General features: G+C 37.1%; 1 protein-coding gene across 1 annotated transcript in view; it reads left to right on the top strand.

Annotated features, from left to right (window-relative positions):
- The window catches only part of Sema3d (semaphorin 3D), a 195,264-nt gene that overhangs the window by 107,567 nt on the left and 72,492 nt on the right, over positions 1-15,205 (top strand). Inside the window, exons 4-5 of the mRNA XM_052720847.1 lie at positions 4,644-4,706; positions 14,488-14,607. Coding sequence (XP_052576807.1) covers positions 4,644-4,706; positions 14,488-14,607 — 183 coding nt within the window. The remainder of the gene's footprint in view (positions 1-4,643; positions 4,707-14,487; positions 14,608-15,205) is intronic.

Raw genomic sequence — 15,205 nt, 5'->3', positions numbered from 1 at the left:
TCTCTCTCTCTCTCTCTCTCTCACCTCTAGCCTTGATTGGGCTCAAATTCCCTATGTAGTTTATCCTCCTGCCTCCACGTCATGACAGCTGAGATACACGCATACATTACTATACCATACCAGACACACACACACACACACACACACACACACACACACACACACACACACAGAGAGAGAGAGAGAGAGAGAGAGAGAGAGAGAGAGAGAGAGAGACTAGAAAATATGAATATCAGAGTGTTAGTTTATTTATATATGTATACATGTAAATTTCACTTCAAATAATTATTGAGACATGAAATACTTATTTGAGCGTATTTTTGGTGTTGCTATGTAACTATGCATGTTCAGCACACCCTATTAGTGTATATATGTAAGTACTTTTGGTCTCATTAGGTTTGTATATAGACTGGATTAAGGATATTTCTGTTCTTTAAGTTATTTACTAATTACCACTTACAAGGAGCCAGTGTGGTGACACAAAACCAAATCCCAGCTTCAGGGAGTGAGGACCAGGAGGAGCAGGAGTTACAGACGACTTTTTGCTAAATGCCAGTTTCAGGTGGATTATTCAAATGTATAAACATTTCATTCTAATGAGTACAAGACAAATAAAAGAAAATCTCACTCAAACTCACAATTAAGATGGCATCTCTTAAATACTACCATCATGCATTTTTTTCCAAGAATAGTGTGATTCTGAAAGACAATCAAATTCCTTAAGGATTTTTATTTGTTGAAGTAATTATGTTTGTGAATCCAAAATTACTGACATCATTTTGTTAAAATAAACCAAGACATAATGTCAATAGATCAATCTTCAATATTTTGAAGACTGGACTATTACTTTACAACGAAATGTCTTCTTTGTAGCCTTATGTTAAGATCTTTGTGCCATTGTGCAAATAAATCAAGGATAGCTTTTATTTTTATCAAATACTAAACATTGTGGGACTGAAGGTGAATGATGAAAAGAATGTGTGGGTTGAAACTCTTATGTTAGCAGAGATTAGAAAAATTATTGAAAAATGGTTTCTGTGATTCAACAAATTATCAGTGCTTGCATGACATATACCAGCAGGTCAAAATCAAAAAATTCTTTGAAGTTGTAATTAGCTTTATTGAATCACCAACTAAGTGATATAACTCAATTTATAATTGTGTGATTCATAGTTAATTGCCAAAAATATGTAACAAGTGCACTAAATCATGTTTTAGAGGTTATGTTCTTTTGCAGAAGCAAAAAAAAAAAAAGTGCAGTTGGTTCATCAGCATTTAACTCCCAAACAAAGTTAAACTATTAAATTAAACAAGACCAAAACACAGCATTAGATATGAAACTATCGAGAGCAACTATTGGAAACAATCACTCAAGGGTGGTGTTAAGAAGACAGGACCACCAGCACTCCTTAGTTCTCTGTACCTTTAGTGGCTTCTTCCTGAACACTCTGTTCGCCGTTCGTCTCCGATGGGAACGGGGTAATTAGGCTGGCAGACCTATCCTCCTGACTAAACATGAGCACGCTCTGACTGACATGTACGCCGCCTTCATACACGTGCACACAGTGTACAAAAGGAATAGCACCGACTCCGTAGTAACCTTGAAACTTTCATTTCGAGTGCACAGAGACAGTTACTACCTTAACCATTCAGTTTACTGGTTTTATAAAGAAAAATAGAATTCCATGATTATCTTTGTGCTCTTTGGAACTCATGCATTTGATATAAAATTTATATATTTGCCTTTCTTTTTAATATAATATTAATATCACCAAGCTACATAGGTCTGAACAAAGCTATAAATATTTGTAATAAATTTCTTCCTAAAATACCAATACATCCTGGCCATTAATGAAATGAAAATAAATAGACTGATTTATTGAAGAGATTCAAAGAAATATTAGTCTAAACTAGTGATCAAGTAAGTGTCAGGAATTATAAAAATAACATATTATGGGCATATATCTTCTTTCAGACTGTGACAGGCTGCTGACCTTTGTGAAAGTGATGATTAGCTTGAGGAAGCAGCTTATATAGTATTTCTGTTCTTTGGGGTTTGTTTTTGTTTTAACAACAGCTCCTCATATAGCCATGGTTAGCCTGGAGCTCACTGTATAGACCCCCAAATGGTCTTGTACTCACAAAGGTCAGCCTGCCTCTGCCTCCCAAGTGCTCAAGTTAAATGTGGGAGCTACCATGCTGGCTAGAACACTTCTGTTTGTAATATGAAGAAGTTTCAGAAATTGTTGCATAACAATGTTAATATAGTTAATAAAACTGCTATGTGGGGAAGTTGGTAATGAAACTGCAATAAATAAAAATAGTTCAAAACATGAGTTTGAGTTTCACACAAGGTGAAACAAAGAGAGTAAATTCAAGTTACGACTTTTAAAGGAGAGAAAAACACCTAGTACAGCATTTCTCTACCAATTAATAAAACAAAAAAGAATTTAAATGAGTTTGTCAAATGTCTTGCCAGCTCCAGCGTAGTTTTTAACAGTTGTGCCTGTATTTAGAACATCATGATTCAGGGGTTTTGACAGTCTGTTGCCTTTCTGTTCTTATATGGTATATTTTATGTTTCTATTCATTAAAATAGCAATACTTCTTTTAAATTATACATTAATTTAAAAACACACACAAATGCCCATCCTCATCACAAGCTAGAAAAGCTCACATATCTCTTCTAGTCATCATCTTGAATGAAAGTCTATCCCTCCTTCCTTATCTATCTGCCTATCATCTATCTTTGCATCTATCTATCCATCTACCATATATCTATCATCTCTTTCTTCTCTCCCTTCCATCCTTCTTCTTTCTCTCCCTCCGTTACCTTCTCATCCTCTCTCCCTTCTTTCTCCCTCCCTCCCATCCATGCTTGCTTTTTACATTCCCTCTCTCCTCCCTCTCTTCTTCTCTCTTTCTCTCTATCTTGCTCTCTCTCCCTCATGCCCTTTTCTTTCATTGATGTTTAGAAACAGTGTCTTATGTAGCCCAGGGTGGTATCAAACTCACTACCCTCTTACATGGACCTCACTGTTGCTGAGATTATAGCATGTAGTAACATGCCCATAGCTTGGATAACTACTTTATTTGCCATGTCTATTTCACTTTACTTGTTTTTACTTTATCCTGAAAAGATTCTGATTGTGTAATTTGGGGCTATGTTTCACTTGATAATGAATTACTAAGTTCCTTCCATATTTATTTCCATGACTTTCATTCACTGATACTGGGTTGCTGGCTATTCCCTAAAATTATGTGAAAGGAAAATGACATAACTTCAAAGCATTTCTGAGTAAATGGCTTTCCTGGATCTCAATGTGACTGTTATGTCACAGTGAGTTCATCATTGAGCACATTGCTTGCTTGCCCATTGTTCTGCATACACCACTGATTGGTAGATTACAGAAATAGTCTCTAAATACAGCAGACTTTCTTTGTTTTGAAATATCAGCTACTTCACTGTATTTGTCCATTAAGAAAGGGTATTGGGTGCCATCTTCTGTTTTTCTTGGCTCAGAGATAATATATTCCAGATTGCACTATGGCGATCATATCATAAAACACTGGTGACGTCTAAATACTTTGTATACTTCAAGCTTAACCAGGTCCTTCATCATACTACCATAGAGTAGGTTTTCCTTCAGCTAAAACATTTTTCTGCAGATATCATGTGGAATATAATAAAAAGAGTGTGGACACAGTGCAATGTGTCATCTCCACCTTCAGGGCATGGTGCTTGTTTCTTCTTGCCACAGCCAACAGAGATTGTCTGCTCTGTAAATTATAATGGACTGCCTCAACTATCTCAGCCCTGCTTTGCAAACTCATCCTGACATAAATCAAAACTGTTTAAAAAGAAAAGAAACAGATAAACAAAAATGCATAAAAACATTTTCTGAAACATAAATTAGTGCTGCCAACCAAAAGGGGAGGGTGGGGTTCTTCGTCAAATGAAAAGCTCTTCAGCCCTTTGCCCAAACTACCTTTGGTGCATGATGGGTAAGATTCTCAGATTTGGTGACATGAAATTCAGATCAGAATATCATGATCTAGATTTGTGCCTTTTACAGTTTTATTTAATGACTATGTGATTAAACTTTTGATATGAAAATGAAGAAAGGAAGTAATCTGTTTTTAGGGATATTGTGATATTTAAGTAAGCTATAATTCTAAACTATTTAGCTTTTTGACAGATGTGTCTGAGCTCCATGCATGCTAAACGGGATGAACAAATTGACTGCAGTCCGGCATGAGTGACAGAGAGCTGCTTCTACCACCTCACCACACATTTCTGTAGAGAACTGACACTTGGAAAAACAGAAAAAAAAAACAAACAAAACCAAACCATGATAACTGCAAGAAATGCTAACTTGAAGTTCTGTTGACATCACAACAGTAACATACAGTCTTTTGAAGATAACTTGTTACTATATATATTCAAATCAAGGAAGTTAATAAAATGGATGCCCCTTCACAGTTTCATTTAGAAAGTTCTCAGAGGGGTTTTGGAAAATATTTATGTCTGACTCCAAGGCTTGGTTCGATGTTTATTCTTCAGTGTTACCCATTCTCTTTTCTAATCAGAATTAGATGTTTTGAATATGCCTATTCTAATTTACCTTCACCTGTTCTTTCAGATTTATTGGCCTGCTGCTAAGGAACGAGGGGAACTATGTAAATTAGCTGGAAAAGATGCAAATGTAAGTACGAAACTTTAAAATTACCTCCTCCAATCGGATACTAACAGTGCAGTAAATGTTTATATTCACTTTTATTGAATAATAACATTAGTATGCTTTTACTACTAGACTAACATTCTCTGTATAGATTATTATGGTAAACAGGGAATGGTACTTCATACCTGTAATCCCAATATTTGAAAGTAGAAGCAGGAAAATTAGGAGTTCAAGAGTAGCTTTTGTAATACAGTGAGTTTGAGAGTAATCTGCACTACATAAAACCCTGTTGGAAAATTCAGACAAATAACAAAAAGAAAGATTAATCTGATATGAAATATTTCTATCTTACAAAAAGAAACACTAATATTTACAACAGTCCAAAGGTAGAGGAACAATATATTCTAACATAATAGCTCTAAATATTATTTTCTCTAGGAAAACTAGATAAGAAACAAATCAAAATAGTCAAGTATAAGCCACCAGGAAAATTTGTATTTCTATGAATCTATTCTTTTCACTTGTGTGTATTTATTCTGTAAATGTCAACAGAATCATGACTTAGCATCATAAATGTGCAGCTGACACTTCCTTTCTCTGAGCCGAGGTTAAACTTAGAGCACACATAGGACTTTCTGTGAGTGGTGACTTAGAAATGGCAAGGGCGGCTGAGAATGAAAGGTGAGGGATTCTGGCATAAGAATTACAGGCAACTTACCCCAAAATTTACTCATTGCACAAAATGACTCATAAAATATAAACATGTGGTCATCATAGAAAATTCTAGGAGGGTATGGTGCCTCGTGCCCATAATACCCTCACTCAGGTGTCTGCAATAGAAGGATTGCCACAAGTTCGAGACAGCCTGAGGTACAGAATGTGATCCTTCTCTGAAAATGAAACCACAGATGGAAAACTCAGGTTTAAACTGCCGCATAGCCCATTGCAAGTCCTCAGTCAGATGGACCGAACTGCCTGTGCTTGCTAAGTTCTGCCTGGATTCCTTAGGCAGTGTATGGCTTGTACTACAGGCTTTTCCATTGCTTGGTCAATTTTATCTGCAGCAGTGACTGAACACTGATCTCCTTCCACTGCCTCCTTCCTCATCCACATGCTCAGATCTGGCTAGGTATTCTGTGTTTTGTTTCACGAATTGTTAGAAGATCTTATTAATAAAAACAAACCCGGAGCCAGGTATTGGGGTGAACACTGAAAGATCAGAGAAACAATCCAAGCCACAGCTAACCTCACCTCGCCAGTTTCTCAGCTGATCTGTTTTCCTCAAACTGGAAGCCTCTGTGTCCTCATCTGAATGGATCTCAGCTAAATTGTTGTTAAAAGCCTAAAAGCTTAACCAGGCTCTAGTTCCTGGTCCTCATGCCTTATATACCTTTCTGCTTCCTGCCATCACTTCCTGGGATTAAAGGCCTGTGTCACCATGCCTGGCTGTTTCCAGTGTGGCTTTGAACTCACCGAGATCCCGATGGATCTCTGCCTCCTGAATGCTAGGATTAAAGGCGTGTGTGCCACCATTTTTTCGGCCTCTGTGTCTGTCTAGCGGCTGTTCTGTTCTCTGGCCCCAGATAAGTTTATTAAGGTGCACAATATATTGGGGAACACAATACCACCACAGTGTTGGCCTTGACTTCCTGTACTGTTTTGATGGAGGGAAACATTCTTTCTGAGCAAAGTCTATATATCCTGAACTTCACTGAAGATGAACAGAGGTCCCAATCTTGGGCCAAAATGTGAATATCTTGTGGCTCTTTTTTTTTTGCAATATCCTCTAACAACAATAATATTGAGGGTTAAGCTGTGCATTCTTTTCATTTTAATAATGACAAATAGTGTCCTTTATGTGAAAGCAAAACTAGATTAAAAAGTAAAGATGATTAATGTACAGCAGTATAACACAGGATACCAGATGCACTGAGAAACTAACAAGACTTAAGAACATGAGTCAAGTTGGCTCACTCCATTATTTATTTATTTATCCAGTAAGGAGAGTTAAGTAGCATAAATAAGTCAAGTAGGGTGGTGCTGCCTATAATACAGCTACTTGGAACCTGGCAGCAGGGGTATTAGAAATTGGTGGCTAGCTGGGGTATTTAGTGAGACCCTATCTCAAAATAAAAAAAGGGCTAGAAATCCAGTTTAGTGGCAGAGCACTTGGCTAGTATGTGTGAGCATCTAGCTTAAATCTCACAGGCTATTAAAAATAAATCAAACAATAAAACAAAAATATAGAGACTATATGTGTATAACACATAGGTAAACCATAAGTCTGTCTTTCAGGACCTTTCTTTCCAATACAGGACAAAGGTCTGACTCCCATGATCACTTTTTTGTATTAAGTGTGCAAACCACACTAGTCAAAACAAAACAGAGTAAGTGGGCAGTCATACCTCATTTTACATCCTGTTAGCATCAAATGTGATCTTTTTGAGGCACATTTAAGTTAACAGAAATACATCAGGAAATGTTAGCATCAAGTGCAATGGAAGATACTTTTACATTGACAGTACTAGAAAAGAAAGGGATTACACTCTTCTGATATATTCCTCTTCCTCCTATGCCATGAATGGCTGCTCAATATCTCCACACTGAGCAAATGCCCATGGATGAAGAAAGAAAGAAATTCTTTATTGAACCTGTGGGTATAAAATAACTTGGTTATAACAGTTTTCAAAATTATTTGTCAAATAAGCCATAGCGACATGGCAGAACCACTGTGAATTATTTTACGGTTTGTGAGTCATCTATGTCGAGTACTTGATAAAGAAGTAAGGAGAGAAAATTGTCTTCGGTTTACTAGGATAAGCTAACATCGGTTTTCCCATGAGTCAGAGGAGGGTGAACTGTGCATGTCAGGAGGTGGGGTTTGCTTTGTGTGAGTGTTCTCCCATCAGTCTGTTCACTAAGGTACAGGGTAACTTCCCTGCTTCCCCTGTTCGGTTAAGACAAGTGGAGATCAGCTCCTCCGGGGGCGCCATCCTTGCGCCCACTATCTGTGAGCTAGTAATCACTTTTAATTTTTATGCATGTCTACTGCTAAGCATGGATTAGAGATTTTTGGAGCTTTTCCCTGTTTTACAGAGGTCTATATAACTTGATGTTGCATCACAAAGGCAAGAAGGGTTGTTGTCTTATTTCCAGTGCATCCAGTTTTATATCGGCTACCTTTTTTAAAGAACTAGGCAGTGGGACTGGGACCTGTACTCAGTGCATGAGTTGGCTGTTTGGAACCTGGGGCTTATATAGGGACACTTGGCTCAGCCTGGGAGGAGGGGACTAGACCTGCCTGGACTGAATCTACCAAGTTGAGCTCAATCATCAGGGGAGTCTTTGCCCTGGAGGAGATGGGAATGGGGGGTGGGCTGGAGGAAAGGCGGGGAGGAGGGGAGAACAAGGGAATTCGTGGCTGATATGTAAAATTAAATTAAATTATAAAATAAAATTTAAAAAGAAAAAAGAAAAAAAAAGAACTACTTCTCGTGCCTTATAGTTATAATCTCATTTAATCCCCATTTTCTGATGAGAGGACTAGTCCCAGAAAAAAACAAATGGCTCATTCATTATCAGTCACATGCTCAATGTGAAGGCAGAAACTGAATCCAGAAGTCTGGATACTTCCTCTATGCTCCTAACACTATAAAATCTACATAATAGATCAACGAGGTTTATTTTTTCAATTCATTTATCTATTTAATATCATCATACATTGATCCTCATTGTGAACAGTATTGCATTTCTTTGACCAACGGAAAACAGGCAAATCCGTGGTTTCATTGACTTCTTTTCTTGCCTCTACATGACCTTCTCTTTCCCTCCTTTCTGGTAATTTTTACCCACTTCCAAAGAGTATGTTTAGGATTAACAAGTGTTTGGAAAGACTGTTCATTTACAAAACGGTACTATGTAACTGCAAAGTAGTGAATTATTTACTATAACAAAAGTTAACTAATTGGGATGGGGAGGGAATAGAAGGTGGAGGGGTGGGAACTATTACACTCCCTTGAACAATCATCCAGTTTAACCCAAGGAAGGGAAGGGTGTCAGGGAAGGGCCATGGTTTGTTTTTGTTTTGAAGAAGGATGTTAAAAGAAAGACACAAAGGAAATGGTTTAGTTTTGTCTATAAAACCTGAATTAAGCTGCTTAGTATATGCAAAAGAAAGCAGAGATGAGGTTAGCCTGGGATATCTGTCAGGTTAGCCACAGATGTGCCAGCCTTGATAGTGAGACATTACAGAGAGGAAAACCATCTTCCAGCTATAAAGCTCTACAATTATATACTCTTCTATTTTTACTTTTTAAGCAAGTCTAAAACTAAATGTGTTTATTGTAACAGTTTAATAAGTTCTATGTGAGACAATCAAGGGTCGCTTATGAGTATATCCTTCTCGCCTGTAGTCACTAGTAGCAGGTGACATTGCAATGTACATTCTTGTAGTTTATTTACTTACTAATTTTCAGGATTTCACTGCATACATAGTCTCTTCTAAGAGTTGTTGTTTTTTTTTTTTTTTTTTGCCACTTCACTGAGTCCCATAGCCTTTCCCATGTCACAAAATTTTCAAAAGCAGCTCTGCATTCCTTTGCACATCATTTCATGGATGTTCTATTATTAGAATCTTGGTATATTCCCAGTATTTCCTGTTACAAATGATCCTGCATGTGAGAACGCTCACATATAAATATTGAGGAGATCGTCACCTACTGAGTAATCTTTTACCAGTTAAGGATGTAAAACTTCTTATGTCCATAGAGTGAAACGGACCTGCAAGTAGCCGATGATACACTCTAAGGAGGAGTCTATGGGTAAAAGATGTATTTTCCTGTGTCCTGGCTATTGGACACACCATACAGTGAATATACAGTGTGCATGCATGGAAGTGTAAAATAAGTATATCTAGCTTTGCTAACAAAAGCAAAAAATACTGTGTTTTAGCTTAAAATTCTTTAATTACAAGTAGTAGGTATTTTTATAATTGTAAGATTAGTTCTTTTAATTGCTGATCATTGATTGCAGTCCCTTGTATTATAGTGTTTGCCATTTTTACTGACTATTTATAGATTTATAAACCATAGACATGTATGCATGTTTGTGTTATTGACATGAGCTTATGTGACATCCACTTACATGTGTTACAAAGGTTATTTTTACAGTGAGTTTCATTAGTAGAAAAATATTCACCCGTCTTAGGGTTTTATTCCTCTTACAAAGGAAAACATTTAATTGGGGCTGACTTACAGTTCCAAAGATTTACCCCATTATCATCATGATGGTAACATGGCAGAATACAGGAAGACATGGTGCTGAAGAAGTTGAGAGTTCTATATCTTGATCTGCAGGCAACAGAAGGACACTCTGTATCACTGGACATGGCTTAAGCATATATGAGACTTTTAGGCCTGCCCCCACAGTGACACACTTCCTCCAACAAGGCTACACCTACTCCAACAAGACCACACCTACTCCAACAAGGCCACACCTCCTAATAGTGACACTTCCTATGGGCCAAACATTCAAATACATGAGTCTATGGGGGGTCATACCTATTCAAACCACCCACATCACCAGTTATCTTGAGGTCTAGATTTTAAATATTGAAATAGGTGTCTCTGTCATTTTTCCTTTTAAAATGTTTTCCTTTGCTATTTTACTATAACAGGTTATTTTCTTAATATATATTTGCACTGATAAATTTTGTTTTTAACAAAACTGTGTGTTTGGATTTTAATACATTTATTTGGTAGGAATTTGCTTAAATATCTTAAGGCCTAAGCATTTTCTGCATGCTGGGTTGCATTGAGAAATGAATCAGGGGAATTATCACAAAAAAGTAACAGAACAATACCAGTGTGGTTGTCCGTGGTTTTAATCTCCACACTTGGGAAGCCAAAGTAGGATACTCTGTGATTCAAGGCCAGCCTCAGCCACATGGCAAATTCAAGGTCAGCTTGAGATACATAAATCTCAGTCTCAAACTGGAAAAAAAAAAAGCACAATAACAAACCACTTGAGGAAAACAAACAGAAAGTTCTATCATGATATTGTACAAAATACATTTAAAAATAAAACTAGACCTTAAGTAACTGGGGAAATACTCAGTGATGTAATATTTATGTATCATGTGCAAGTTCCTCTTAGCTTTGGGTTCAATTCCTGGTATTGCCAAAACAAAGCTAAACACATCAAGGACTTCTCAATTATGAGTGCCTTCTGATTGCTCATAAAAATGACTCAACTTAGCATTTGTGAGTTGTCAGAATTACACATTAAGCTGTGCTGCATTTAATCTGAATGTCAAGATTCTAAGTTCCTCTGGTTTGTCGGTATCGGGTTAGTTACCCTAGTAGAAAGCAGAATTTTAAATTTTCATCAGCAGACTTCTTTGCAAAGATTAATTTAACTTTATATTTATCTAACTTTTATGTATATGTATGCATATAAGGTGCAAAACATTAAAAGCTATAAAAACGCCTGAGAATTAAGTTTCCATTAGCCTGGTGAGTTGGTCCGACAGTCAAAGTCCTTTGTGCCAAGCTGGAGGGAGGACTTAAAATCAGCCCCAAACCCACATGAGAGGAGAGGACAGACCCAATGATCTGTCCTCTGACCAATGTATATGCACTGTAGCCACAGGTATGCACATTGATATCCACGCGCACACACACACACACACACACACACACACACACACACACACACACACACACAAATTGATCAAATAAATAAGTACAAAAGTGATAATAAAATAATAATAATAATAATAATAATTTGATGCTTATTTCTTGTTCATACCCCCACCATATATACTTTCTAGGAAGGGCAGGTTGGTTTGAGTGAAAAGGAATTAGATGAAAAGAAGAAGAAGAAGAAGAAGAAGAAGAAGAAGAAGAAGAAGAAGAAGAAGAAGAAGAAGAAGAAGAAGAAGAAGAAGAAGAAGAAGAAGAAGGAAAACCAGGGAAATCCATTGCTTTTTCAAACTACATCATTTACATGCAACAACTGCCATTGTGAGCAGGGGCTGACAAGTGAGCCAGTTCAGGGAAAGTTTAAAAGGCCGCTTCTCAAAGTTATCTTTCTTCATGCCCCAGAGAACTATGCCACCATCAATAGCCGAGCAAGTCACTGAGTGAATTAAACCAAGTTAATTATTGATCATGCCACTTAAACAAAACTTTGAAACTTTGTGCATAAAAAAGAAAGCAGCATATAATCTCTGAGATTTAAAAACATGAGGACATGAATTAAAAGGACATTGTAAAGTACATTCATTAAGGGTTGTTTGCCTTAAATGTCTGCTGTAGGCAAAATGTAAAGTCAGAGATCTTATCTTTTTATAATGGAATCACAGCTCTCCTTCCCTTTGGCAACTAATGCTGCTCCTTAGGGCGCTGCCCTCTGCCAACACCCCTACAACATTTCAGGGATGGCATTTTCTGACCTATAGCAGGTAATTCAGGACTCCTGCATACCATGTTGTACTTCACGTCAGCCTAACTGGAAAGTGAATTCTAAAATGACTCCTAGAAAAGGTAATGATGGGGAATGGTCTAGATAGGATTCTGAGGGCTTTTGTTCTGTGATCATTAAAATATCACATACACATCTTAAACTTCATGCTGGCCCCTACTTGCCTTTTTCAATAGTGCTGCTGCCTCACATAGACCCATATCATCCTGATTTTATAGTTTATACCCAGAAGGGGTGTTGACCTATTTATTTATGCAAGTATTTCTTTAAGATCCTTCAAAATTTCATCTAAATTCTGTGACTAGGTGGTAAGAGGAAGCACTGGATAGATAAAGTGAGTGAATTCGCCTTATTCTAGCCACACAATTTTCATCTCCTGCCTCTGTACCCTTGCTGGTGCAGAAAAAAAAAATCCAAGTAACAGGATGAATATGCGGAAGCAAAGTAAAGGCTGGGGGTCTATAAACCTCCCTCCCTAACCAGACGCCATGCTGAAAACTTATGTGGTGATCACAAATGGTTTTCTACGTTCTGCACTGGCTTTCCTCCTGTCACTATGTCTCCACTGATCAAAATCGTTAGTCTGTTTTCCTTCGGAATCCATCCCTCTGAGTTAGTCACCCTAGTACTGGTGTGTCGGTACAAACCACAACTGCTCTCCTTTTCTTTTTGTAAATACGATTGATTTATTTTTGTTTTATGTGTATGCATGTGCGCCTGCTTTTCTGTATGTACACTATGTGAATGCAGTTGCCTATGGAAGCCAGAAGAGGATGTCAGGCCCCCTGGAGCTGGAGTTACAGGGGGTTGTTGATGTCTGTGGCAGCAATATAGAGACAGAACCACGTAAGAGTCTGACCTTAGTAGTGGGACTGTGTTTATTAGCACACGAAACAAAAGCCAGCCTTTCTCACCCAGAAATTGAGGCGTCTTCCATGAGTAAAAGCTGGTTGTGACCCTATATAGAGACAGCTGAGGGGTTTAAGAGTCAGGAAATTGTTGCAGCCTTAAGGGTCTACTTGTCTCTCCCACAGCCTATTTTGGTAATCATTTGCCTAAAACAGGACAGATTATCCTTTCTGGGAGGAAGGATAACAGTTGAGCAAGGTCAAAGCCATCTGTAATCTTGTATGAATCCTGTTTTACAACTGGAGCACTCTATTAGTTGTGAGTCATGAGATGTGTGTTCTGGAAACATCTTCTGTATTCAGGATCTCCCACTGCCCAAGAGTGACCCTGCTTTATTGGTGAGGAGTCCCTGGCCAGGCAGGAATGGAGAAACTGGATTTTTTTCCCGCAGTTTCTTACATTTTAATTGAACATTTGCCTGCCTTGTATACAGGAGAAATGTCTAGAGTGGATGCAAAGAGTTCTGTGGGTCTGTGGGCTCATGAATCATGCATTTATAGTTAAGCAAGTGTTTCCATCTAGGCATGGTGTCCCACAGTTCTAATCCTAGTACTTGGCAGTCTAAGGCTGGGGGCTGCTCTGAACCTAAAGGGAACCTTATTGAATTCTTGGCTGCCCTCGACTACACTGTTGGATTATCTCTCTGAAATTAAAGAAAAAAGAAATTGCTCTCAACAAGTTTGTAGAGCTAAAGGTTCACTCACAGTAGGTAAACTTCATATAACTATAATGACCTGAATGAATGGTCTAAAAAACAGAGATTTGCTATTTACTAGTAAATCAATTATAGAAAATAATCTGGAAGACAGTAACAATGTAAAAAAATTTTTAGATATAAGCATGTGCAAAAAAGAATGTCAGTCTTTGACAATTTGCTGGAATAAAAATGTTCATGAGAAAAGTTGAGGAAAGGACCAGCAGGAAATAATCTAATTTGAAAGGCTTTGCAGTGTCTAAAATGAAGGGGATTCTATGGTAGGGATGCAGATGGAGTAAGCACACGTATGTCCAGGGTTTCGCTTGGTGGACTTTGGACAGTTGGTATTACAGATGGTAGGACTTTCAGAAGTTTGGTTATGTGTTCATATCAGAGGAAGAGAGATTTCGTGCTCTGTGATAATTTGTGTCATTCCCAGTCTGTGTATATCCATTATCTGGGTCTCACTGAATACAAATATAGACCTTTGTGTCTTGATACTTTAATTAGCTGCAAATGTATAGTTTCAAGATGTTTTAAAAATCACTCCTTCAGCCACCATCTCTTATGTGCTTTTCATTTTTTAAGTCAAGTGTTCAAACCTTTTTCATAAATCTGTATTTTCTTTTGTGGATAATTGATGCATTCTCAAAACAAGGAAAATGAAGGATTACCTTTTAACCCTATACCAATGTTTCTCACTTTTATACCCAATAGACAGAATGTGCAAATTTCATCCGAGTACTGCAGCCCTATAATAAGACCCACGTTTATGTGTGTGGAACTGGAGCATTTCATCCACTATGTGGATATATTGATCTTGGAGTCAACAAGGAGGTAATGAAACAGTAGAAAATATAATTTACTATTATGCCTGTCCCACAAATTATACAAATTTGAGTAAACATAACTTATGAGATATATAAGAATTCATGTTTCTAAACATTTTATAAAGTATACATTAATACATTTTACTCATCTAATACATGTTTTCTATTAAACCTGCTTCAATGAGAGAAGTAAAATTTACAATATAAACTATTACAAGCAATTGTTTTTATTGATGCTACATGTACCTGCACTTTCGATTTTAATGATATTTGTATACACACATATTTACATATATGTTTATAAATTATAAAGCTGTGAAATGCATTTTACATATATGCTCTTATAGTAGAATTATATTTTATAAATAACTTCATTTTGTTCTTAATATATGTGTTAACTGAAATATGTATTAACAACAGTGGACTCTAAGTAAATAGAATGCCAGTAGTTTTCTTGACTCTATGTAGACTTTCACTCACACTGAAATCATTGGGTTTTCTGGACTAAACTAATGGGATAGAAATAAAATAATATATTAGTTAAAATAAATTTATTTCAAATATCATTGAGCATTTCTAACAAATGAGAAACATGCAGATTCCAG

The sequence above is a fragment of the Peromyscus californicus genome, unplaced genomic scaffold (genome assembly GCF_007827085.1).
Source record: "Peromyscus californicus insignis strain IS unplaced genomic scaffold, ASM782708v3 Scaffold_6__1_contigs__length_162567912, whole genome shotgun sequence".
In the NCBI taxonomy this organism is placed as follows: Eukaryota; Metazoa; Chordata; class Mammalia; order Rodentia; family Cricetidae; genus Peromyscus; species Peromyscus californicus.
This window is presented reverse-complemented; position numbering and strand designations above follow the sequence as displayed.